The sequence below is a fragment of the Rhinopithecus roxellana genome, chromosome 15 (assembly GCF_007565055.1).
Source record: "Rhinopithecus roxellana isolate Shanxi Qingling chromosome 15, ASM756505v1, whole genome shotgun sequence".
NCBI lineage: Eukaryota > Metazoa > Chordata > Mammalia > Primates > Cercopithecidae > Rhinopithecus > Rhinopithecus roxellana.
Window position 1 is genome coordinate 127,472,989 of NC_044563.1, and position 25,960 is coordinate 127,498,948.

The 25,960-nt window shown below is 37.0% G+C and overlaps 1 protein-coding gene across 2 annotated transcripts; it reads right to left on the reverse strand.

The window, feature by feature from the left end:
* Nucleotides 1–25,916, reverse strand: C15H11orf88 (chromosome 15 C11orf88 homolog). Of its 2 annotated transcripts, XM_010382321.2 has the most exons (7): nt 25,691–25,916; nt 25,134–25,175; nt 24,577–24,647; nt 15,339–15,419; nt 3,619–3,678; nt 2,662–2,714; nt 1–341 (listed from the first exon to the last, which is right to left on the reverse strand). In XM_010382321.2, the coding sequence occupies exons 1-7, from the start codon at nt 25,914–25,916 to the stop codon at nt 284–286; spliced, it is 591 nt and encodes a 196-aa protein (XP_010380623.1). In that variant the 3' UTR covers nt 1–283. The 2 variants fall into 2 exon arrangements, with proteins under 2 accessions (XP_010380623.1, XP_010380624.1); XM_010382322.2 differs by lacking the exon at nt 15,339–15,419.
* Nucleotides 25,917–25,960: the final 44 nt, after the last annotated feature.

The window sequence follows — 25,960 nt, forward strand, 5'->3', positions numbered from 1 at the left end:
GTAGTACCCAGTAAGTAAAATAGACACAAATATTCAATAGCTGGTAGAATTCATAGAAGTCTGCATATGTAACCTTTATTTCTTTATTTTAACACGAGTATTCACTAACTGCAAATATTCCTGGGTGGATAATAAACATTCCTGGAAATTCCTGGAAATCTGCATATTTAACTTGTATTTCTTTGTCTACTATAGTGTTGCCAGTGATCTCAATGATCCTAAGAGAAGGTTGTTTCCAAAGTGAAGATATAAGTGAGCCATCCTCTGTCATGTGTCAAGCAAATTAGTCCAAGGCTTTGACTTCTTCTTGGTCTTCTTTATCTGACTCTGATACCACTTTCCTGTTGGTAGTAATATCAGTCAGTTCCAATACACAGAACTCTGTCATTGTGAACATGATGTAGCATGAAAACAGCTTTCGAAAATTCTCCCAGTAAAAATTCATTGTTGTGGATTCTATGTGTTGGGTTTTGCAACCAAGTATAAACTTGTATGTGGGAGAAGTGGTTATGATACTGTGAAGTGTGGTTTGGAGGTACAGGAGCCCTCCTACCCTAAATGTGTTTTGTTTATTCGAGAGTCGGACTCCTGAGATTTCATCATTGGCAATTGATTTTTTTGGATTACCCATTGTTGTATTTATTCAGACTTCTTTTAAAATGCAAATATTCTGGGATGGATAATAAACATATTGCCACTAAAACCTTTCTATGAACACATTTTCCGGTTCCTTCTTTCTAACAGAAGAGGACCTGGATTATACTAAGAAGATCTGTTGAAGGAGGAACGGTAAGGGGGCATCTGTGTATATAGGGGAATTATTTTACAATTGTGTCTAAAATAATTAGAATAGTTTTTAAAGTTTATAAATTAATGTATAGTATGCAAACATCACTTTCCAAATTGGCTAACACTGAATTAGATATTTTTAAACTAAACTCTTTGTTATAAATACTTTCTGAAGTCCAGCACGTAAGCAGTATGCTGGCATTTTGGGTGACCCAATTCCTCATGGAGCTTACAAGATAGTTACAGACAATACAAAAATTATGGGAAAAGTTAAATAATGCAAGCAATAATAAGAGTTAAATAATTATAAAATATGGGCACAGAGTAGTGCATGATTACTTGCCCAAAGAATGTACAAAGAGTAACTAGAGGCCAGGCATGATGGCTCACACCTATAATCCCAGCACTTTGGGAGGCTGAGGCGGGTGGATCACGAGCAGGAGTTCAAGACCAGCTTGGCCAAGATGGTGAAACCCTGTCTCTGCTAAAACTACAAAAATTATCTGGGTGCGGTGGCAGGCACCTGTAATCCCAGCTTCTCAGGAGGCTGAGGCAGGAGAATTGCTTGGACCTGGGTGGCAGAGGTTGCAGTGAGCCGAGATCGTGCCACTGCACTCCAGCAGCTGGGGTGACAGAGTGAGACTCCACCTCAAAAAAAAAAAAAAAAAAAAAAAAGTAACTAGAAGAAGTTCATAGTAAGAAGATATCACAGCAGAATAGAATGAAATTCAAGGCTTCAGGATGCAGGACAAAGTTAAATTTACAAAAGGAATTAAGTAATTATTTAAATTATCAAGAAAATTATCTGCCCAAGCTGTGAAATGTTTTATTATTAGGTGGGTCAACATGGGTAGTAGCAGGAACGTTCTGTAAAAATACATGCAGAAATCTAAGGCACCCAGACATATCTATTGATGCTATTTAAGTAGCAGTCTACATCCACTATTTGTATCGTTAAGTCACTCTTGATTGGGCTAGTTTTGCTTCATCTGTAGAAGCTAAGTCAAATCGTCTGGCTAAAAAGTGAGAAATTAGGTTGCTGAGCATTGTGTAGATAGTATAGCTAGGTGATGAAATGATCTTTTTTTTTTTTCCAGAAGTTTAAAAAATTAGTGTAGACATATTCTTTCTTCTTTAAGGGTATTACTTTGATAACATTAAAGACAGTTAGCCTCAATACCAATGAGAGAAAAATCAAAATTCTATCACTTTCTAACTGTTTCTCCCTGAATGTAGTATGAAAATGAATATTTGTCAAATTAATGTTGAGTTAGCCGCATCGGTTTTTAGTCATAATACAAAAATGGAGAGATTTCTTATTAGGGGTGCGTTAGTGATTAACTGTTGTTTGCTTATTTCCTTTAAACTCTTCTAGACTTAAACTGTTCCTAGTCCTGCTCTGACATTAATCCAGAGATAAGGCTACTCCCTCATCATTGAGAGTTTGCTACATGAACTTAGTTTTAGCAACCTTAGCCCACTCAGAGCTGGTGAACTACAAACACCTGCTGATTCACTAAAGAAGTGGGCCAGGTGTGGATAGGGGATAGTGGAGTCAGGAGGGCGTGATGGTGGGTGGCTATATAGCCCAGGATGGTAAGGGAGGGGCAGAGAATGTGCACAGAGCTTCAATGCTGAGCTGCTTTCTGTTTTGTACTAACTTATGCTTGTATATTCCACAGATTGACAAGTTCGTACACAGGCTTTAAGAGCTATACAGAGAAGAAAGTTTTTTCAAGGCAAGAAGTCTGTAATACACTGGGGTGGGTTTCTGGAAGATTTAAGGATAAGTGGGAAAGTAAGAAAAAAGAAGTGCTTCCCTACACAGTAAGTTAAAAGGTGAGAGAAGATTTTTGACAGAAGTCAACTTACTTTGCTTTGTGTTCTTTGGTTTTTGGTTTATAAGGAAGGGAAATCAGTTCTTTCTGAAACAAAACAAAACACAAATCAAAAAGGTAAGATTTTACTTCTTGCACTGACTCAATTTACTCACTTGAAAAAAAGCTGAGGTAAAATCATCAGAGTTTATAAAGACTAGCTTCTTAAATCTGGAAATTGTGGGGTCAGAAATGTTGCATATGGCCGGGCGCGGTGGCTCAAGCCTGTAATCCCAGCACTTTGGGAGGCCGAGACGGGCGGATCACGGGGTCAGGAGATCGAGACCATCCTGGCTAACACGGTGAAACCCCGTCTCTACTAAAAAATACAGAAAACTAGCCGGGCGAGGTGGCGGGCGCCTGTAGTCCCAGCTACTCGGGAGGCTGAGGCAGGAGAATGGCGTAAACCCGGGAGGCGGAGCTTGCAGTGAGCTGAGATCCGGCCACTGCACTCCAGCCTGGGCCACAGAGCGAAACTCCGTCTCAAAAAAAAAAGAAATGTTGCACATTAGGGAGTCTGGGGTTTATTCAGGAGTGTGTGTTTTGTACATCCACAAGTTTACATGATGCTATTACTATTTTTGCTAGGTTTGTGTCTCTTCATTTAACGTTTATTTTTGTATGATCTAGGCAAGCTCAATCATTATGAATAAATATTAGCACCAAAATAGCCCATGTTAATATCTTACAGCTTTATAATATGTGAACAATAAACTCCACTGACAATAATACCTCATTTCTTATGCCAGGAGGGCTGCAAGCTCTGGAGACAGTTTTGATGTATCAACGATTGCCAGATTATCTGATGTCTGTACCTTGCCCCACTCTGGTATATCGATGGCTCTGGACTATAGCTAGCTAGATTTAAGGGTTCAATCTGTAAAACCTCTGCAGATTTGCCACAATTCATCCCTTGAGATAGATTATCCAAATGCCTCACTATTGGTCTCACCGAGATCCTTTCTTCTCTTTGTTTTCTTAAGAGTTGGAGAATCTCTTCTCTTGTTTTAGCCTGTTTAAAGAAAGAAAAAAGTGGGTGTCTTGACTCAATAATGAAGACTTATGCCTATGGAAGGTAGAATTCTTCCATTTTCATCTTGTATTGGCAGAATTTTAAAATATTTTTTCCCAAGACATATTTATATATTTTTGTTTGTGCCAAAATCCTGTTTTTATTCAAGACAGTGCTGTTTTACAAAATGTTTTTGTAAAATATTAAAATGCTGTAAAATTTTATTGTAAAATAATAAAATGCTGCTTTACATAATTGACCCTAAATGGAGGGTTTTTTCCCACTTAATAATAACTAACTTTTTAAAAATAACGAATATTTATTAAGACCTTACCACATGAGCTATGATAACAGGTTTATAGACATTATGTCGTTATTTTCTTATAACAACTCAGAAGTTTGACAGTGCTATTACTCCACTGTATAGGTGAGGAAACCGAAGCTTAGTAAGGTTAAATAAGTTACCCAAGCTATTAAGTGGCAGAACCAGATTTGATTCTAGCTCCATTTAGAAACAAAGTTCAAGCTATTGACCATGACACTAAATTGCCACTAATGGTGGCAAGAAGCAGGATTAGCAAGCTCAACAGCATGCTGCTTGCATAGGGCAACAAAGCCTTATTCTTTCATCTCTCCTATTTCTAGCTTAGATATTGAGACCTGCCCATTCTCAGGTAAGTTTACCTAAGTGCAAAAAACTAACTTAGTGCAGGCATGAAGATTTATCAATATATAAACTATAAAAATAGGCAAATATAGGTTCCATTTTTTTCACAGAATTCATCTATATTAAGTTTTGGAGATAGCCAGGCAGAAAATCACCTCTGGTGTATTTGAGAACAAAAGAAAAGCCTGATAATCTAACATCAAACAAATAAAACTTATAACTTCAAATGGCCAGATAAAATCAAAGAAATTCTGTTTAGACCAAGCTGCAAGAAAGAAATAAGAAGTGAGACTAGACATAGATTTGTCATAGCCAGGTGCAGATTCTGTCATCTACCTAAATTTATTGAGTACTTTCCCAGGGCTGCTGTAACAAAGTACCACACACTGCATGGCTTAAAACAATATTTATTGTCTCACAGTTCGGGAAACTAGAAGTCCGAAATCAAGGTATTGGTAGGGTTGTGCTCCCTCTGAAACCTATAGGGTTTCTTTGCTTCTTTCTAGTTTCTGGTGGTTTGCTGGCAAGCTGTGGCATTCCTTGGCTTGCATAACTCCAATCTTTGCCTTTGTTGTCACATGGCATTCTCTCTGTGTCTCCGTCTTCACGTGGCAATCCTCTTATGAGAACTCCAATCAGACTGGATTAGGTGTACAACCTACTCCACTATGGCCTCATCTTACTAATTTCATCTGCAAAGACCCTGTTTCCAAATAAGGTCACATTCTGAGGTACTGCTGGTTAGAACATCAGTGTAATTTTTGCATGTGCGGGGGTGCATATTTCAACCCATAGTAAGCGCCTATGATGTAACATTATGTGCTAGTGGCTGAACATAACTCAGTTTCTGCCTGCAAGGTGACTGCAGACTTACGTAGCAGAAGACAAGTAAATAGTTTCAAGTGTGCTATCTGGGATTAATATAGGGTACAATGAATGAACTGAAGATCAAGGACACTTATTAAGACAAACGTGTGTGTGGAGTAGGGGTGGGGACTCAGAAGATGTCCCAGAGGAGGTGATGTCTATGCTTTAGACCTGAAAGTGGTAGTCGTCAGATGATCATGGAGACAAGGTGGGGAAGAAAGCTTTTAAGGCAGAGGAAACAGCGTGTGCAAAGCCCCAGAAGCTGCTGGGTGGCTAAGTACTTCTTCAGGGCAGTTCCACAATCCTGATGGCTCATCTGCTAAAGAAGCTAGAAACCTCAGGCGTGATCCATCAAGACACACAGAGCAGGGGCCCACGCTGGGCAGCTGTAATCAGTGTCTGGGCTGGTGAACTGGGTGCCTTGGCTTTGCATCATTCTGTTTAAGTGATATGAAGCTTGCCTTTTATAAGCCTACAAAGTTTTAATTTTATTTATTTTGAGATAGGATTTCTACATTTTACTTGAGTTTTAAGTGTCATATATCACAGTTACTGAAAGAAAAAAATCCAGAGTACGTTTGAAAACTGTTTCACAATATCTGTCAGCTTGCATAGATTGAATAAAATAATGTCCGTAAAGACCTGGGATATTTTGGTATTCAATGTTAGTTTCTTTTCCAACTTTTCCATTACACATGTATTCAGTCAGTATTAATTGCTCTCATACTGTGATTACGTAGCACTTTATACCTTTATTATGGTATTGATCTTACTTCTGCTTTATCTCTTAGTTGCTATCATGTCTCTGTCAGAATCTTACTCATCTCTTTATCCTTCCTTAGAGCTTAGCAGTGCTTTGTATGTGATACTCAATGAATTTTTGTTGAATTGATTGAGTCATGATGTATGAATGCAATCATTGTACTGTGTAATCCACAATTACTGGCCTAAGCAAAATACAAAAAGTTTTGGAAAGTGAAATTAAACAGTGGGTAGATTTAGTTTTAAAAAATCCCCTATGAACAAAATTATATGATTATTTTCTGTGTAACTATTGGGAAATCATGGACAAGTTATATTGTCCTGTGCTTCTAATATAAAAAGACAAACATTTAGTTACAAGATTCAAAAATAATAGTAGAATAACAAATATATTCATTCATTTTTTTCCTTAACTTCAAGTTCTTTTTTATTATAAATGACTTTGATACTTAAATATCACATATCACATAATACACCAGAAACAAATATTTCAAATATGATCTGATTTCTGCCTCCTGGACATGTTTCCTGGAAATAAATAACAAAACTAGTGTAAACAATTGTGTTATCTAAACAAAAACATTGTGGAATATTCTAGGAAATCTCTGCCAGGAAAGCTAAATACAATTCAATGGTAAGAGAAGATCCTTATAACTTATATTATTAGTAAGGAAGCATAACTTACTTAATTTCATATTGACAAAAAATTTTCATTTCTAATTATAGTGTTTTGGTTGGGCTTGTTAATGGAATTTTATATTTATAAGACTTTATAATTGTTTAATTAATTGTTAATACAAGGGTTTCAGAATTTATAACATCTTTGACCATAGAACATCTTTGACCATTGAATATTAACTTATATTTATATATTTTATTTATGATTTATATATACACTATTCCTGAAAAAATAAATTGTGAAATAAAACTGATTCCAGAAAATTAGGATGTGATATAACATATACATTTAATGTCTCATAGATGGTTAATGAATTTTAGTGTCACCTCAAGAGTTAAATTGTCTGGTTCTCTCCTTTTGGCTTTTCAGAGCCAAATATGTATTAGTGGAGTCAAATACATTTGGTTTGAATCCCAGTTCCGCTGTGTGTTGAATGGCAAGTTCTAGCTTAACTCTCCTGCCTGGTTCTTCCTTTCCCCACCACAAGTATGCAGTAATCACTGACCTTTAAGTTAGAGCTTTGTGATCTTGGCTAAACCAAAGAATCCACAATCCCAGTTGTGGATTTCTAAACTGTGAGGAAGGTTGTTGTGAAAATTGGAGATAAAAATTGCTTAATGAAATGTATGACATATGGTGAACATTTAATAAATGGTAGCTATTATAACACAATTATTATTAGAAAATTTTTCTTTCAGTGCTTTTAAAATCTTGAAAAGAGTAAGAAAAAAGAGGATAGATTGTCTGCTATTTGTGTACAGGCATGAAGGAATTCTTATGATTCAACCTGTGACCTATGGTTCAGTTGGTGAATACAGTTTGAGGGAGGAAAGGAGAAACAAGGAGAGATGTTTAAGGTACGATTTGTTATTAAATATGCAGTGCAAATTCTTCTGACCACGAATTTTCTGGTGTGTTACTAACTTCCTTTTCAGTTAATATTCAATTATAAAAAAAGCTCTTAATAAACACTAGACTTTAGAAGAAAGGCCCTTTCTTCTCAGGACCTGGTTCCCACATACAAACTGCATTTCTTTCTTGAACTATGATTGAAATTTTTAGACTGAAACATTCATCAAAAATAACATGAGGGGCCAGGTGTGGTGGCTCACGCCTGTAATCTCAGCACTTTGGGAGGCTGAGGCAAGAGGATCATGAGATCAGGAGTTCGAGACCATTCCTGGCCAATATGGTGAAACCCTGTCTCTACTAAAAATAGAAAAATTAGCTGGGCTTAGTGGTGCTTGCCTGTAGTCCCAGCTACTCGGGAGGCGGAGGCAGAAGAATTGCTTGAACCTGGGAGGCAGAGGGTGCAGTGAGCCAAGATTGTGCCACTGTACTCCAGCATGGCTGAGAGTGAGACTCCGTCTCAAAAAAAAAAAAAAAAAAAAAAAAAAAAAGAGGCAGCGTTTTTCTCTGATTATCTATCTACATAGCCAGAAGAAATTTTCTCTTGATTACCATAGTATGAAAGCTGAATTACTGAATATAATATAAAAAATATCTTACAAGAGTATTGAATTGATTCCAGGATCAGTTCTTTGCTTAGATACTTAGCAGTCATCTCAACACACAGAGAATCAAAGAACTCTTGAAATCAGTATGAGATAGTAGTTAAACCCCTTGGCTCCACTGTCAGATGGACCTGAGTTCAAACCCTTATACTATAGTTTAGATTGTGACCTTGAAAAAGTCACGTTCCAGCTTCAGCTTCCTCATCTGTAAAATGGAGGCAATCATAGTGCTTTCAACAGAATTATTCTCAGGATTAAATAAGAATGTGAGTAAGACGCAATGCACACAAAATACATTTAGTGCATGCAGTTAGTTCTCAAAAGTATTATGTAGGGAGAGGAGCAGATAGTTGGAGAGAAAAAAACTTTAAGAAGATAGACTAAGAAATACTGAGGGAAATGTTTTAACTCAAATGAGAATTTAAAAACATTTTAAATTCTTTCCATTGACTGTAAGTGCAATATATGTACATGGTATAGACATCAGAAAATGTGAAAAAATACACAAAGGAAATGATGTTTACATAAATCCAACTGCTAAATCTAAAATATTAATGTAAGTTTTAACATTTTAAACATGTAAAAATTTCAGAAGACCTTAAAGAAGCTCCAAAATAAATAATCTATGGACTTAAAAATAGTTCATCAAAAGGAGAAAGGCAGCTAAAGAAGCTGTGGGCTAGGTTAAAATGATTATAACAAACGTTATGCACAAAGGCATGGAATCAAGCTAGGTCCTCATCAACAGTGGACTAGATAATGAAAATGTGGTACATATACACTATGGAATACTATACAACCATAAAAAGAATCAAAAGCATGTCCATTGCAACAACATGGATGCAACTGGAGGCCATGATCCTAAATGAAATAAAGCAGGAAGAGAAAACCAAATGCCACATGTTCTCACTTATAAGTGGGAGCTAAGCATTGGGTGCACATGGACATAAAGATGGGAGCAATAAATACTGAGGACTACTAGAGGGGTTAGGAAGGGAGGGGCACAAGGGCTGAAAAACTACCTATTGGGTACTATGCACACTACCTGGGTGACAGGATCATTCATACCCACATCACACAATATTTCCATGTAACAAGCCTGCATATGTATGCCCTGAATCTAAAAAAAAAAAAAAAAAAAAACAATTGAAATTATTTTAAAAATGATACACAGGGATGAAAAGAAGATAGCAGTCCACTTAAAAATAAATGAAGATCATGGTGATAAGCCTTGCTTGACTGAATCAAGGTGTGTGCTTTGAGGACTAGAGAGATGAAGGGTAGGATAGCTTAATGGGATATTGAGAACCTTGACATAAAGATATCTCTATTTGAACTCGGTTTAGTAGAAGATAGGCACTTTGTTTTTTACCTCCATATAATTAAGTTAGAAATAAAAACAGTTAAAAAGACCTCATACACTGAAAATTAAAAAGCATACTTCTAAATAATTGATAGGACAAATTAGAAATCTGAATAGAAATGTAAAATACTTAAAATGGAATAATAATGAAAATACTATATAGCTTATGAGATGTAGCTAAATAGAACATTGAGGTATATTTATAGTTTTAAATTTGTATATTAGGAAAGAAAGTGGAAAGTTAAGAAACAAAGTGAAAAGAGAAGGAAGTTAGAAGGAAGAGAACTAACCCAAAGTTGAAGGAAGAAGTAATAAAAATCAACTATGGATAACTAGAAAAAAAAAATGGTAGAGGACAATCAAGCTAAATGTTGGTTTTTTTGAAAAGACTATTAAAATAGATAATACTTTGGCATAATTATGAAAAAAGATACAAATGATTAGAAATGAAAAGAGGTAATAACTAGAGCTACAGCAGAGTTGAAAAAGGTGTTAAAAACACTATGAGTCTTTTGCACCAGTAAATTTGAACATCCAGATGAAATGAACAATTTCCTAGAGAAAATAAACTTACCAGAAGAATTCAAGAAATAACAAATAGGCCATTTTATCTACCAAACACAAAAAGGAAACAGGCAAAAAACCTATGGGCTTATGCAGAGTAGCACCATCTCTATCACCTCAACTAATTTCAGTTACCATTGACTAATCAATTGGGTTCATCTAGGGTTAACTTGAGTATAGTCACTGTATTACTCATCACTTCCAATAGTGCCTCAGCTTCAGTAATTTAGCCTTCTCATAGTTTTCTGATAAGTGTTGTAAAGCAAGTAAATGGTTGAAAATTCCTTTCCCAGTTGATTTCCGATGGGGTTGTATTTGAGATCACTTCTAAACTTTCAGAATCATTATGACATTCACCTTTTAATCTACACTTGTAGAGGGAGGCATCATGATAAATTTAATTACTTTTTATTTACCTACAAAGGGTTAATTAACTTTGCCCACACATTTCTGCTCTGTGTTTGAAATTTCAAAATATAACTTCAGTGGTAATTTTTCTTTTTGCAGGCAATAACTAAAGATATGATTAAGGGGGCCAGGCGCGGTGGCTCATGCCTGTAATCCCAGGACTTTGGGAGGCTGAGGTGGGTGGATCACAAGGTCATGTGATCGAGACCATCCTGGCCAACATGGTGAAACCCTGTCTCTACTAAAAATACAAAATTAACTGGGCATGGTGGTGCATACCTGCAGTCCCAGCTACTCAGGAGGCAGAGGCAGGAGAATCGCTTGAACCCAGGAGGCAGAGGTTACAGTGAGCCAAGATCGCACCACTGCACTCCGGCCTGGGCAACAGAGCAAGACTCCATCTAAAAAAAACAATATATATGATTAAGGGAAAATAATATGAGTCTCATTTTAACACTATGAGCAAGCCAATCTTGTGTCTTTTAATCAGGATGTGGATACTTGAGTGATCATGCCTTTAGTAATCTAGTCATCATCCTTTGAGAGTTACCCTTTTAGTCAAAGCATTTCCATTTAATACTAATGCTTATTTTGAACCTGCTAAAATTTTATTTTTCAATTATGGTTTGGATTGAAAAAAAGGATTGAAAAAAAAGGAAGAGGGGGAAGCAGAGAAGATAAAAACAAACTTTCACTGAGTAACTACTAGATGTTGGGCGTTGTGTGAGTTCCTTATAGGTTATCTAATTTAATCTTTATAGCACAGTGAGATGGGCATTACTATTATTACCTCTTTACAGGTAGAAGAAACTCAACCGCATAAAAATGAACTTTTATCAGGGTCACTTAACTAACTAGTAACTGGCAGATCCAAGGATTCAAACTCATTTCCAGTTCTGTTGGACATCATTTCCTGTGCTGCTTTTGCCACACTTCAAACACACAGACTTCAAACACACACACACACACACACACACACACACACACACACACAGTGATGGAATGGTTTCTTCATTCAATGTTTACTCTAAAAATGAGTTATTAACCATGGTGAAGAAGAAAAATATATTCTCTGCTCTCACAGAAACATTCTTATTCTCATAGAAAATGCTTGTTTATCAGAATACAGCAGGTGGAGCTAATCCAGCTTGAGCTCAGCCTTGATCACAGTTAATTTACTTATTTGAAGGTATCATGTGGCCCTTTGCAAAATGTGGCTAAAGCGTAAAGATAGTTGAATTATAGTGGTATTTATAAACCGAGGAGCTTTGTAAGATCGTAGTGTAAATGAAATATTTATGCAAGGATTTTAAATTATAAATTAATTGTAAAATGGGAATTACATTCCAAATTCAGAATATTACCTAGGCAGAGACAAGGTTCTATGGTTTGACAGAAATTGAGAACATTATCAGACTTTTATTTCCTTAAGGCTCCAGAATTTAATTTAATTTTTTTTTTTTTTTTTTTTTTGAGACAGGGTCTTGCTCTGCCACTCAGGTGGAAGTGCAGTGGCATGATCAGGGCTCACTGCTACCTCCACCTCCTGCCTCCTGAGCTCAAGCAATCCTTCCACCTCAGCCTCCCGAGTAGCTGGGACCACAGGCACATGCCACCACACCTAGTTAATTAAAAAATGAATTTTTTGGGGGGGGCTAGAGATGAGGTCTCTCTATGTTGCCTAGGCTGGTCTTGAACTCCTGAGCTCAAGCCATTCTCCCACTTTGGTCAGCCTCCTGAAGTGCTGGGATTACAGGCATAAGCCACCATACCTAGCCTTAATTTTTAATTCTATCCCAGTGATTGAGAGTTAACTGTCTATAGGTGTACTAGGGAATTTCAGTTCATATTCAGAAAGAATCTGACTCCTCAGTGGGTTCCATTGTATTTTTATCTTACAAATGCAATTATGAGGAAGGTGAGAATTATGATTGACTTAAGGTTTTTATCCATTTATTGTTTTAAAAAGTCTCACATTTGGGCCTGGTTTTAAAAAGCAGTATGCACCTTGGCTTGCTGATGTTGATAACAGAATACTTCAACTATGAATTGACTCTATGAATTTACTACCATTCCCTGTGCCTATTGACTGAGATCTGCTATGTTGATTCTACAACTACCATATAGGAAATTTATATCTACTCTAATAATAAGATATAGAACTGTTGGACCTCAAATTATCTACTATGCGCTTTAAAAGACAGGCTGAATAATCAGTGAGAAGGCTTTCTCCAGTATAATATGATTTTAAAAGATAGACCTAACTATAGTAATCTATGGGAGTGGATGGAAGATGTTAGAGGATTATTAATCAGAGAAAGGAAGAATGCTGACTTGCAGGAAAAAGATGCAGATCTAAGCGCCTTTCTATACCTCCTGGAAATTGCTTGATCTTGGCTCAATTCCTAGGTCTGACATATATACTTTTCATTTGAAAAATAACAACTTACTAAAATGAGAAAAAAATTAGTCATTACATAAGAGGGAGTCAATGCAATTTTTCTTAAATGCAGATTTCAATCAAGTATGAATTTATCTGTTGTGAGGAAAAAAAGTGTATTTTCTTAGTTCTGTTACATATATTTTCTTAGTTCTGTTACATATATTTTACCAATAATAATTGCCTGAAGAACGTAGATTTTAAAACATTTACACACACACAAAATGTATGCAGAGCAGAAGTATAAGTGATTTTAAAAACTGCTTTAATATTGCTTTAAAAGGTACTTATCTTATAAAAGTAATAAGTAAGATTTGTATTTTAATATTGAGAAAATGAGCATAAAATGAGCACTGCATTTTAAAATTCAACAAATTATACATATATTGAGGATAACTCTATATGATTGAATTATATGTTATTGATGATTCAGTTTGCAATAATTATCAAAGCTTTTCCTTAGCAAAGACTACTGAGTCTTGAAGATTTTCATTGTTGCTGGTTATACAGATATGATGAGTGGGTGAATGATACTGACCTCATCTTTCAGATATGTCTTTCCTGTTCTGCCCATAAGGACTTAAGAAGGAGAGGTTAGGGATTCCCCACACAGATCACCTCAAACTTCTTCTCTGGCTCATACTTCTTCTTTGAGTTTCTAACCCATATATTCACAGGCCTGACAGTTCACCTGCTTTTCTCAAAGGCATCTCAAACTAGGTAAGTCTAAACTGAACTTGTAGTCCCTCCCCTACAAACCCCCAAACCTGATCTTCATCTAATGTTTCTTGTTTCAGAGAATGACACTACCCATCCTGTTATACAAGCCGCTAGAAAACTGAGTTATCTTTGATACTTTGCTGTACCTCACCTTCCATATCTAGTATATAACCCTAAATACTGGTTATTTTACTTCCTAACTATCCCTTCAATCTATCTGGTCTTTCTCATCTACCTACATGATCCTAAATCACATCGCATCACCTCCCGACTGAAGTTTTGTGATGGCCACCAGTCTGGTTTTTCCACTTCTGCTCTGGCCACTTTCAATACATTCTCCATATTACAGTCTGCTGATCTTTCTCAAGCAAATGTGATATTCTCATTCCCCAATTTAAACCCTTCAGTGGCTTCTTACTGTTCTTACTGGAGCCTAACCTTCCTCCCACATTATCACATTGGCCATTCAGCTTTTGACATGCACGGTGCCTGTTCCCAGCACAGGGTCTTTGCACATGCTGTTTTCGCTGTCTGGAATGCTCTTCCAATGTTCCCTCCACCCTGTCTTTCTGACCTAGTTAATGCCTGTTCTTCCTTTAAATCTCAGTCTGGTTAATCTTTGTAGAAATCCTCCCTGATTCCCTTGATTGGATCAATACCACCCTATTAAATTATCCTAACATCACTGTAATTTTTTCAGAAATATTTATCTCCCTGATTAGACTCCAAATTTCATATAAGGGCAGAGTTCATATCTTTGACCCATTTCCCATTTGCCCCGAGAACACTGTGCTGGCAGTGAGCTGCACTTTTTTTTTTTCTAAATGGGAAATAGGTTAAAACATGTTTTGTTGTTGTTGTTCATCATTGTACTCCAGTGCCTAGCACAATGCCAGGCACATAGAAGTGCTCAATAAATATTTGTTGAATGAATCTTGCACAATTCTTCCAAATAAAATTCTCCCATCTTTTGGGCCCATGATTCATCTTACTGTTTGTGGCTTTGCTTGGCCCTTCTTGCTTGAACTTGACATTGCCTTTTCAGTGTTGACCTCTAACTTGCCTAGATTTCTTTTGAAGCCTACAGAGTTTTCAGTTGCTTCTGGCCAACATTCTGTAAAGTTCAGCTCGGCTCCATGATTTCAGTGCAGGGCGCCTACATGTCTGGAGTAAAACCTAAACAATGTCCAATCCAACTTCACACATACAGACTAATGTCTACACTTATACTACCAGCTATTTTATCTATTGGCATCATTTATGACCAGAAACTCCAGAGAATGCAAAGATAATATATAAAACGTAACCATAATTAAGAACTATCTTTTTTCTATTTTTAGTTATTCAGTGCTCTAAAAATGTGTCCTTTATAATAAAAGTTTCAAAGTTTATCCTAAATAACTTTTAGGGTTTTTTTTTTTTAAACAAATTGCTAAATTACTGTTACAATGAAAATATGCACATTTTCCTGTTATGTGTGGTGGCTCACGCCTGTAATCCCAGCACTTTGGGAGGCTGAGGTGGGTAAATTGCTTGAGCTCAAGAGTTCAAGACCAGCCTGGGCAGCATGGCAAAACCCTCCCTCTACAAAAAATACAAAAAATGTAGCTGGATGTGGTGGGGTGCACCTGTAGTCCCAGAAACTTTGGAGGCTGAGGCTGAGGTGGGAGAATCACTTGAACCCAAGAAAGTTGAGGCTGCAGTGAGCCATGATCATGCCACTGTACTTCATTCTGGGTGACAGAGTGAGACCTTGTCTAAAAAAAAGAAAAAGAAAAAAGAAAAAGAAAATACGCACATTTTCTTTAAAAAGCTATTCATCAAAGCTTATATCAACAATAAAATCAAATAGATTTTTGAATATTTTTTTGACTTGGCCAAGAAAGTCAAAATAATCATAGGTAGGTCAATTTGTCTCCTGTATTGATGGTTCTAAACTTTCTGGGTTTTCTGCATATGGCAGTAAGGAATGACACAAACATAAAGCAATGTGATTGGAGTTGGGAGAAGGGTATATGCTTCTAGTATGCTGCTTTCTTTCCTTCTTTTTTTGGCCAAGCATCTCTTTGGTACCAAAGTTCTAGTATATGGAATATTATCTTGTCCCCTGTGTCCAATTCCTCATCTCAATTTCTTGTCTAGCATTCCAGGTTCTCTGGGACAGGGGTTCTGCTCTATTTTCCACTCCTGACCCTACATTCCAATGCCCATGGCAGGGTTTCTCTTACATGCTGTTAAACCGTGGCATGATGTTTTTAAACTTCTATCAAATTTTTCTGGAATCACTTCCTTTGGAGAATATGCAATGCTCTGCTCATCTACTGTGACTTTCTTCTGTGACCTACAGAGCACGATGTACTTCCACTCTTGTCTGTTGCTCCCACATCCTTTTGCTCAACTGACTGCATGTCTGTTCAGCACCTATGAGTCTGTGAAGCCTCTGGGTCTTGGTTAATATATTCTTGCACGTTTTCCTATTAAATGAATACTTCATATGACATCTAGCTGGAGGAACTGGGCTATCATGCAGAATTTGGTGCAGACAAGTTAGATAATCCATTTATTCATTCATAACATTTATTTGGTGAGTCAGGAGATCACCTATTTGTTAGGCCCTGTGACTATAATGTCAAAAAACCCATGGTCCTTCAACTTAAGGAACTTTGGAAGCTACAGGAGAAACAGATCAATGACACCACAGTACTATATTATTTCAAGGATGATGACAGGGGGATGCCTGGGGTCCTACAGAATTAAAGAAAGAGGCATTTATATCAGACTAGGAGATATGTGAGGGTGAGAAAAGGCTTGACTATGACTATTGAACTGTAAACAGCTAATTGTAGGTATTAGCTAAATGGGAAGAAATGGGAGAAAGGCATTTCAGGCAGAAGAAACTGTAGGTTTAATGTCGCGGAACTCCTTGGTGGGTTCTTGGAACTATAAGTGGTTCAAAGTGGCTGTAATATGAATTGCACTTAAAGGGAATGGTGGGTAGATGAGGCTGGGGAGGTATGGCAGGAGGCAGATAGTGAAAGTCTTGGTATATTAAACTGTGATTCAACCAGTTTTAGGAGTACAGTTGATTCTCATTGTTTGTCATAGTTATGTTCTAGAATGTCACCACAAACACTGAATCAGTGAACACTAAACCATTCCTCCTAGGTTCCTGCCAGCCGATGGTCATAATGTTTCATCAATGGAAAAATACATAACCTTGTTTTATGTGTGTTTCTGTTTAAAGACACCTTAAAATATACTGTTGATTTATCAATATTAAACTCATGGTAATAGCACTGTAACTCATGCCTGAACAAAGCTTATCTAATGCATATATTTTATGCAGAAGGCACATCACAACCTTCTTGCACTTAGGAACATCAGTACTTCAAGGCCATTTTAAACAGCAAAGTCACCAAAAAAGAGCAAAAAAAAAAAAAAAAAAAAGAACACTTCACATGAAATAACAAAAAGACTCTTGTTTGGAGTTATGAGAGTGAAACACAAAGGCAAAGCCTCACCTTGTTCAACCTCAGCTGTGAACGTTGTGTGTTGAGCAACACAAAACATTTTTTTTGAGATGGAGTCTCGCTCTTGTTGCCTAGGCTAAATGGCATGATGTCGGCTCACTGCAACCTCCGCCTCCCGGGCTCAAGCGATTCTCCTGCTTCAGCCTCCTGAGTAGCTGGGATTACAGGCATGTGCCACCACGCCTAGCTAATTTTGTATTTTTAGTGGAGACAGGGTTTCACCATGTTGGTTGGACTGGTCTTGAACTCCCGACCTCAGGTGATCCGCCTGCTTTGGCCTCCCAAAGTACTGGGATTATAGGCATGAGCCACCGTGCCTGGCTTCAATTTTTTTTTTTTTAACCACTTTCCACATGTCTGCAAATGACCATGCAAGTGCCATGGGTATTGATTTTGGGGTTGTGAATAAACTATAGCTAGTAGGCAAATTTGCACATAAGGAATCCATGAATAATGAGGGTCTTACTATATTGCCAGTACAGTGGCTTGGGAACGGTTCAATTTCAAGAATGAACTAGACAAATGACTATATCATCAGACTCTGAGGCTTTCTTGACCACACTTTATGTGACTAGAATACATTATCACAGAAAATGAGAAACTGAAGTAAATATAGATACATCAATCATTTATTATCTAGCTCTGATATAATTGCCTAAGAACGTTTTCATCTTGCCTTAGATAGAGGCAAAGTACAAGGGTGCATAATGGCTTTAATTTCAGATGTGTCATGGTTATTCTCTGAGTTACCTGATCCACAGAATCATTCTAGTTCTTCAATAAACCCAATTTGATTCGCCCTGCTGCTTATAAAGTGTTTACTAATTTGAACAATAAGGATTCATGTAAGTGGAACCAAATTGATAGTTCTGCATTAATTTAAAAAAGGAAAAATGTACATGATCCTTTTTTGCTTCATTTTGCATTTAATAGTTTCATTTAATTATGTTTTATGAACAGATAATAAATGTGGATCCTTGCCCAATATTAGCTCAGCATTTAAAGTGTTTTTCATTTTGTTCTTAAGGTGAAATGTATAGAAGATATAATACACAGATCTCTGGAAAAAAGAGGAAGAGATGCATTTGGAGCATGTCTCTATGGAATTCTGAGGCTGGGTCTGTATGGGATAAATGAATTCAGCAATTTTTTTTTTAACTACTCTTTGCAGAGCAGGGCTACCCCAAAGGCAGTGTGCCCAGAGTAGCCGAATTCAGCTATTTGATCCCAAATCTCATTCCTTTCCTAATTATGATTTTACAGACTGTAGATGTTACTAAAGAAGATTTAGAGGGGAACCTCATCTGTCGACTGAAAATGTTCCCCAACATTGAATGACTTTTGAAAACAAAGTGGTACTTATGGATGATATAAACGCATAAAACATATTTACATTAATATAATATTTTAATTATCATTTACTATCAAAATATTTGCTTGTTACTATAAATGCACAATCTGTTTTTATGACTCTTCCACTTGAATGCTTTGACAAATTAGGAAGAGAAGAACAAGAATTTAAATGACTAAACATCCTTTATTGGTGAAAGGGAAATCCACCACTTCCTATTGGTATTCCTTTTATGGAGGAAAAGGAATTTTATAAATATTATATTAGGGTGGGAAAGCAAAACTAAAAGCCAGGTAACACTGAGAAATTTTAGGTTTGTCACGGAAGTCAATCCCTATCATTTTGACAAAAAAGAGGATTTTCTTTTATCTGAGCGTCTTGGCAATGACACTGAGGAAATTCCCCACATTTTTGCTTTGGTTCTCTGAAGTTGACTTATAATGATTCAAAGTATCCCTTTCACTTCTTTGAAAGTGATAATCCAACAGTTGATAATGTTAAAAAGTTTTCCACTTTCATGACTCAGTGTCTAAAAATACAACCTTTTGAAGTTCTAAGATTTTTTTTTTTCTTCTGAGAATACAGATTACAGTTCAATACAAGTAGGTATTAGCTAAGTGGGAAGAAATGGGAGAAAGGCATTTCCAGGCAGAAGAAACTGTAGGTTCAATGTCACAGAAAAATGAAACACCTTGTTGGGTTCTTGGAACTACACATTTGTAGTTCAAAATGGCCGCAGCATGAATTTCATTTAAAGGGCAATGCTGGTAGATGGGGTTCCAAGACCCTCAGTGGTTGCCTGCAACTGCAGATGGTACCAAATCCTAGATCTACTATGTTTTCCCTTATATATACTACCTATGATAAAGTTTAATTTGTAAATTAGATACAGTAAGAGATTAACAATAATAACTAATAATAAAATAGAGCATATAACAATATACTGTAATAAAAGTTATGTGAATGTGATCTCTCTCTTGGTTACTAAGTCACTAACAGGCATGTAGTGTCTACAGCATGGATCCACTGGAGCAAGGGATAATTCATATCCCAAGTGGGATGGCACAGGATTTCATCACACTCTCAGAATGGCGAGCAATTTAAAACTTATGGATTACTTATTTCAAGAATTTTTCATTTAATATTTTTGAATCATGGTTGACTGAAACCAAGGAAAGTGAAATCATGGGAAGGAGAACTACTGTAATGTTCTCATCATAGCATAACTTGCTTCTGGTTCAAGGAAGTGCCATATAACAAACTTTTGAGGAAGACTTATACTGTGGACATTATTGGTTATATAGAAAGTGTAACAGAACAGATTAAAACCCCATTCCCAAATAAGGAGCATGCCTGGGATGTTGTTCTGCAGATTGCATATTTTCCCTGTAAAAACCTTTGGCTTATATTCATTCATGTTAAAACTATGATTACAGATCATTTCCAAATATGTCATTTACATATATGCCTTCAAATACTGCTCTGACCTCTCCTTCCTTCTCCCAGCAAATGAATTATTTATAATTCTTTTCATAAAGAGATAATCAGCTAAAGAGCTTTCTTAAAGGTGGCAAAACTAGAAAGCAAATTAGTTTTATGATTTCAAAGAATTAGCTGACTATCCACTTATTATAATGTTTTCAGACTACTTTAGAACTCTCAAAGGAAGAATAATGGTCCAGTGCAGTGCTGTGAGGTTTCCTTTATGGACATAGTAAGCCATTTAATCTTGACAGGCTCAATTGTTTTTGATTTCCTGCCATGGATATCCATCACAGAAATAGCAGTTGTGATTAATAGCATTTTGATCACTAACCAAAAGCATTTGTTATAATGTATACCTGGAAAATATTCCAAAATGGAGAATAATATTCAAGTGTAAAAAACTGTAACAACTGAAAAATCAATATCCATTGAGGAGAGAGGGTTATAAAGGTACTTTCAGGAGAGAAATTAAATTCTAGATTTTCATTAATTTTAAGGAGAAAGTGGAAGAATAAACCTTAAAGAGAATTTATGGGTGATGTTTTTTCCCAATTTGAGATGAAAATTATACCTGGAATTTACTTATTAATGCATATGTTCAAAACATGTAGAAGATTCTCTTAAATAGATCATTGTAAATTTTTGTTAGTTAAAAAGATACCCTATCCTCATCTATTTTCTAACACCAAGCTAAAAATTCTAGAATGGTGGTGGCAGCAATGCAGAGACAACATGATCAACTTAGAAAAAAGTGGTATCCAAAACCAGATTCTGTTTCAATAATTACAGGGAGTCGCGTTTCCTCCCATTATATCCATAACCCATGAGATAAAGCAGAACTAGGGAGAGAGGTGATGTGCTAACAGATTAGACTTTGGGTGTATTCTTGTAAAGATTATCAGCCTAGAAAAATTTGCCAGATGAGTCTATGCAGAAAAAGCTAAACAAAATTGAAATATCAGTATATAGGGCCTTTATTTACTCTGTAATTCATTTAATTATGCATTTATTTATTCAATAAACAAAGATTTACTGAGTTTCAATAACCAAAAAGGCACTAGGTTAAGCAAATAAGACATGACCCCTGCCTTTATAGAATGCATCTGTTGAGGGTAAACTGTGGCCAGGCACTTCACATACCTTACATCAACTCTAAGAGGTGGATATTAAAAAAAAAAAATCATTTTCTCTTTTATATATGAGGAAGCTGAGCATCCCAGGAGTTAAACCAGTTGCGGTCGGGTGCGGTGGCTCAAGCCTGTAATCCCAGCACTTTGGGAGGCCGAGACGGGTGGATCACGAGGTCAAGAGATCGAGACCATCCTGGCTAACACGGTGAAACCCCGTCTCTGCTAAAAAAATACAAAAACTAGCCGGGCGAGGTGGCGGGCGCCTGTAGTCCCAGCTACTCGGGAGGCTGAGGCAGGAGAATGGTGTAAACCTGGGAGGCGGAGCTTGCAGTGAGCTGAGATCTGGCCACTGCACTCCAGTCCCGGTGACAGAGCGAGACTCCACCTCAAAATAAAAAAAAAAAAAAAAAAAAAAAAAAAAAAAACCAGTTGCTCAAGGTCACACAAATAGTAAGTGGCAGAGTTAGGCTTCCAAACCCATCTTGTTGTCTCCAAAATCTACTACACTGTGGTGCCTGTAATCTAGGAGGAAAGAGATAAACATACACAATGACCGACAATACACATCAGAGACTGTACAAATACTATGAGAAAGGATATGTGGCTTGCCGTGGCAGCACAGAGAAGAAATCTATTTATTCTGCTAGTCTCTGGGTAATCCCTGAGAAGCCTTCACGGAAGCTGGCATTTGAGTTAGGCCTTGAAGGTAGATGGGGAAGAACATTTCAGGCGGATACATGAAAGTGCACTGCAGAATGAAGAACCAGCTTATAGTTCCAGAACTGAGAACAGTGTTTCTCACATTTGTATTCATACCATAGTTTTGAATTTTAGAATATTTGGCAGCATACCTGAACAATGCCATAGTCAGCAATCATTGTGATACAACAAATCTATTATGGGATTAATTTCATGGACTTTGGAGTTAGGATTGCAGGCTTTGAATCTGCTCTGCCACTTACCGGTTATGGGGACTTTGGAAAATCATTTTAGGCCTTGTTTGGCCAAATGGTGATAATCATAGTGGGCTATTTTAAGGAGTATATGAGTTAATGTATGTCAATTACTTAGTTTAGTGTATAGTACCTAATATACATTCAATAATTGGTTGTTATGAATACTACATTATATTATCTCAGAATATCTATGAGAGCATTCAGTTATTTCAGGATTCTCTTGGTTGCCTTTTTGTATTTTGGCATTGTTCAAATTGAACTGTACTAGATAGTACTGGCTAAGTTTCCACATATACTAAGAAGGCAGTTTCAGTAACTTCTCTTTCTTTCCCACTGCCTTACTGTTTTGTTAGGCCTCTTGTCTTCTACTCTCAACAAATGGAATCATCTTCTATATTGCAATGCAGAACCACTAGGCTTAATGTGAATTTGGCAGATACTATGCATGTTTAGGTATAACAAAAATATACTTTTCCTATTCATCACTTTGCGAGCATATATGTGAAGGGGCAAACAGTGTTCCTTGGCCTGTGTGGTTGAGATCCAACTATACAGAGTTGGGGTGAGAGCATAGGAGAAAGCAGGGAGAGTGGTAGGAGAAGACAGGTTAGGGTTGGATTGGAAAGGAATTAGAACATGCTAAGGAGTTTGGCCTTGAGCTTGAAAAGGAAATGGGCAGCCATGGGGAAAAAAAAAGCAGGAGGGCTAGTACAATCGTATTTGGATTTTAGGAAGACAACTAATACATTGTGAGGGATTGCTTTGCATATTCTTTGTCTAATAAGCTATAAATCCTTTAAAACCCAGCACCTTTGGGAAGCTTTCTTGATTTGTTACACCTGATTTTGATGTCCCTCAATGTGTTCTCGTAGTATTATGTGCATACATCTATCATGATATTATAATACATAATAATTATTGACTTAATTGGTTGTCTCCTCCACTGGATTGTAAACTCCTTGAGATCAGGGACCACATCTTATCTTTGGATCCCCAGCAGCTAGTATAGTACTTGCAGGTTCTCAATAAATATCTGTGGAATTTAGTAATTAATATGAATTTACAGAAGGAGCCAAGACAAGGAAACCAGTTCTAAGATTATTAGCCTAAGAGTCTATCATCATAACTTCCACTGGTAATTCACATCATATTGTCTTATTGTTTGACAAAAGCTGATAGAAATGTATTATAATAGTTTGTCTTTAACCTTTTATTTCTAATCCTTTCTTAAAATGAAATAAAATGAAAATTAAATTCCAAAAGCACTGAAGTTGACTTTTAAAGATTTTTAATTCACTGAAAATTAGGCTTTTCCCCTCCCTATAGTCTGGATATAAATATACAGTACATAATATTCTAAAGAGAGAATAAAATGCTGACTATTTCTAATTACCTAATTTGTTTGAGAGAATCACCAGTAGTCCACAAAGTGAATTAATGTGATCAACAAACTCAAATGCATTGTTTTGTAATTTATGTAGAATTCCCGATAAGTCTTTCAGAGTTTGCCAATATGTCCAATGATTAAAGATATTCAGCCAAAATGAATCCTCTATCTTTGCTTTTACAGGATAGGAAAAGTTACAGGAGTGTACTTTATCCATTAATCAAACAAAATGTTTCTATAAATCACTGTATTAATTGCTGAGTTAAAGGCCATGCCTCTATCATGAAAAGCAAACGAAGGATATTGCCAAAAAGACTAGTGTGCTTAGCTGATTTGACTACCCCAATGTGTTTAATTCCAGCCTTTAGTCAAAACAGGTCTAGATGACAGACTCATTCCTCTGATCATTTAATTTTGACCTATTAAGACAATCAATTCTATTTGATTTTTCCTGTTCTTATGATTTTTTTTTTTAAGACATTGTCTCACTCTGCTGCCCAGGCTGAAGTGCAGTGGTGAGATCATAGCTCATGGCAGCCTTGAATTTCTGGACTCAAAGGATCCTTCTGCCTCAGCCTCCCAAGTAGCTTGGACTACAGGTATACACCAGCAGGCCTGGCAAATTAAAATTTTTTTTTTTTGTAGAGATAGAGGTCTTACTATGTAGCCCAGGCTGGTCTTGAATTCCTGGCCTCAAGGGATACTCCTGCCTAGGTCTCCCAAAGCACTGGGATTGTAGGTGTGTGCTACTGCACCTGGCCTCTTAGGCTATTTCTGTTCTCAGAACACTGTATATGGTTGGGGACCTTACTGGATGGAAAGTGTGTGACTCCACCTCTTTCTGTTTCTCTCTGGTTCTGTTGTTCCTATACATTCTTGGGCTTTTGCTGAGATTGATAATAGCCAATGTTGAATAGAATTTAATTTTCAATTGAAATTCTAATAAAGGTTTTCCTTAATTTGCTCAAGCTGATGCACTAGAAGTAGCAGATTTTTTAATATGCATGTGTTTAAAAAGTCAAGATTATTTAGACATTTAATGACAATCAGATGACCTCCTGAAATATTGGCCTACCTTTTGGAGATACTTTACTTTCTCCTCAGATTCCTGTATCTTTAGGGCTTCGGCAAAGATGTTTCTATTTTCTAGAGGGAATAAAGTCAAATTCAATCTGAAATAATTTTATCATGATTTTATACTAAAATTGATATAAAATTGGATACAGGTTGAAAGGGAATACAGAGTAGGAAGGTAAACAAAAGTACATGTGGTGTATTGAAACTTTATAAACCAGATTTCCAAATAATTAGAGACTGAATTAATTAGCTATGGCTGCAGGGAACCTCTAATCTCTTTAGATGATGAGTAAGCTCTAGTCCAGAGACAAGAAAAGGTCTCAAAAGAGAAAATATCTGCAGGATCAGAGATTCCAATTTCTACATTCCTGTTCAAACTGTTAAAGAAATTTAGGCATTGTCCTCTGGATAAACAGAGGTGGTCCCTGAGCAGGGACTTAGGTGTGCAATTCAGAAAGTTATACCACAGTGTAAAGTAGTACCCTTGTACTTACTGCCTATTTTCTGATGTACCTAGGAGTCAGAATGCTGAAAGGCATAAAAGTTGATACTTACTGTTACTCACAAGGTGGGAAGACTGCAAGGAGTGACTGTTCTCTAAAAAATACAAAAGGGAAGTAAAGAAATCATTGGAAGAGACCACAACATTAAAGGCGTTTGAATTTTTTATACCATAACAATTCCATAACTGTTTCCACATTCTAGGCCTCACCAGGGGCTTCCAGGTCCAGGAAGTCCGTTAGTAATGTTGACTCCACCTTCATCTTTCTCCCGGGCTTTTCATGTTTGAATTCAACTGTGTATTTGAATTCAGTTGTGTAAACTGTCCTTTCAGCCAACAAATAGCATTTCCTCAGATTATTCTATATTGTTTACCACATAGATGCTATAATTTAAGGGAAACTTATGTGTGTTTAGATGTAACAAATATACCACTGATCTTTTTCGGGTGGAAGGGTTGCTGGAAGGGTTCAGGAACTATACACGTATTTGTATGTGCCTATAACTATTTGTATATACCATTGCAATTTCTCCTGGAAGGGGCTCTGGTATCTGCAGGCCGGTTACGGTGGAGGCAGATATGACTGACAGGAGGCCGCTACTCTACTCACCAGACCCTCTGCTCCTCCGGGGCCGCGCCACCGGCAGACGCTGACTGCTGTCTCTGCGCAGCACCAGCTGAGATTCGCTAGGGGGATACATCGACGCCGAGATCCAGAACTGCTTAGCCAAGTTGGCATCTTGTTCCGAGGAGCCGGCAAATACCAGTAATCCCGGGGGGCAAATTTCCTGAGACTCCTTTCGGCCGCTAGGTTCTTCGCTGGGTCCCGTTTCCATGGCAACTGAGGACGCTCCTCCAAGCGTCCTTGCCCCTCCCCCCG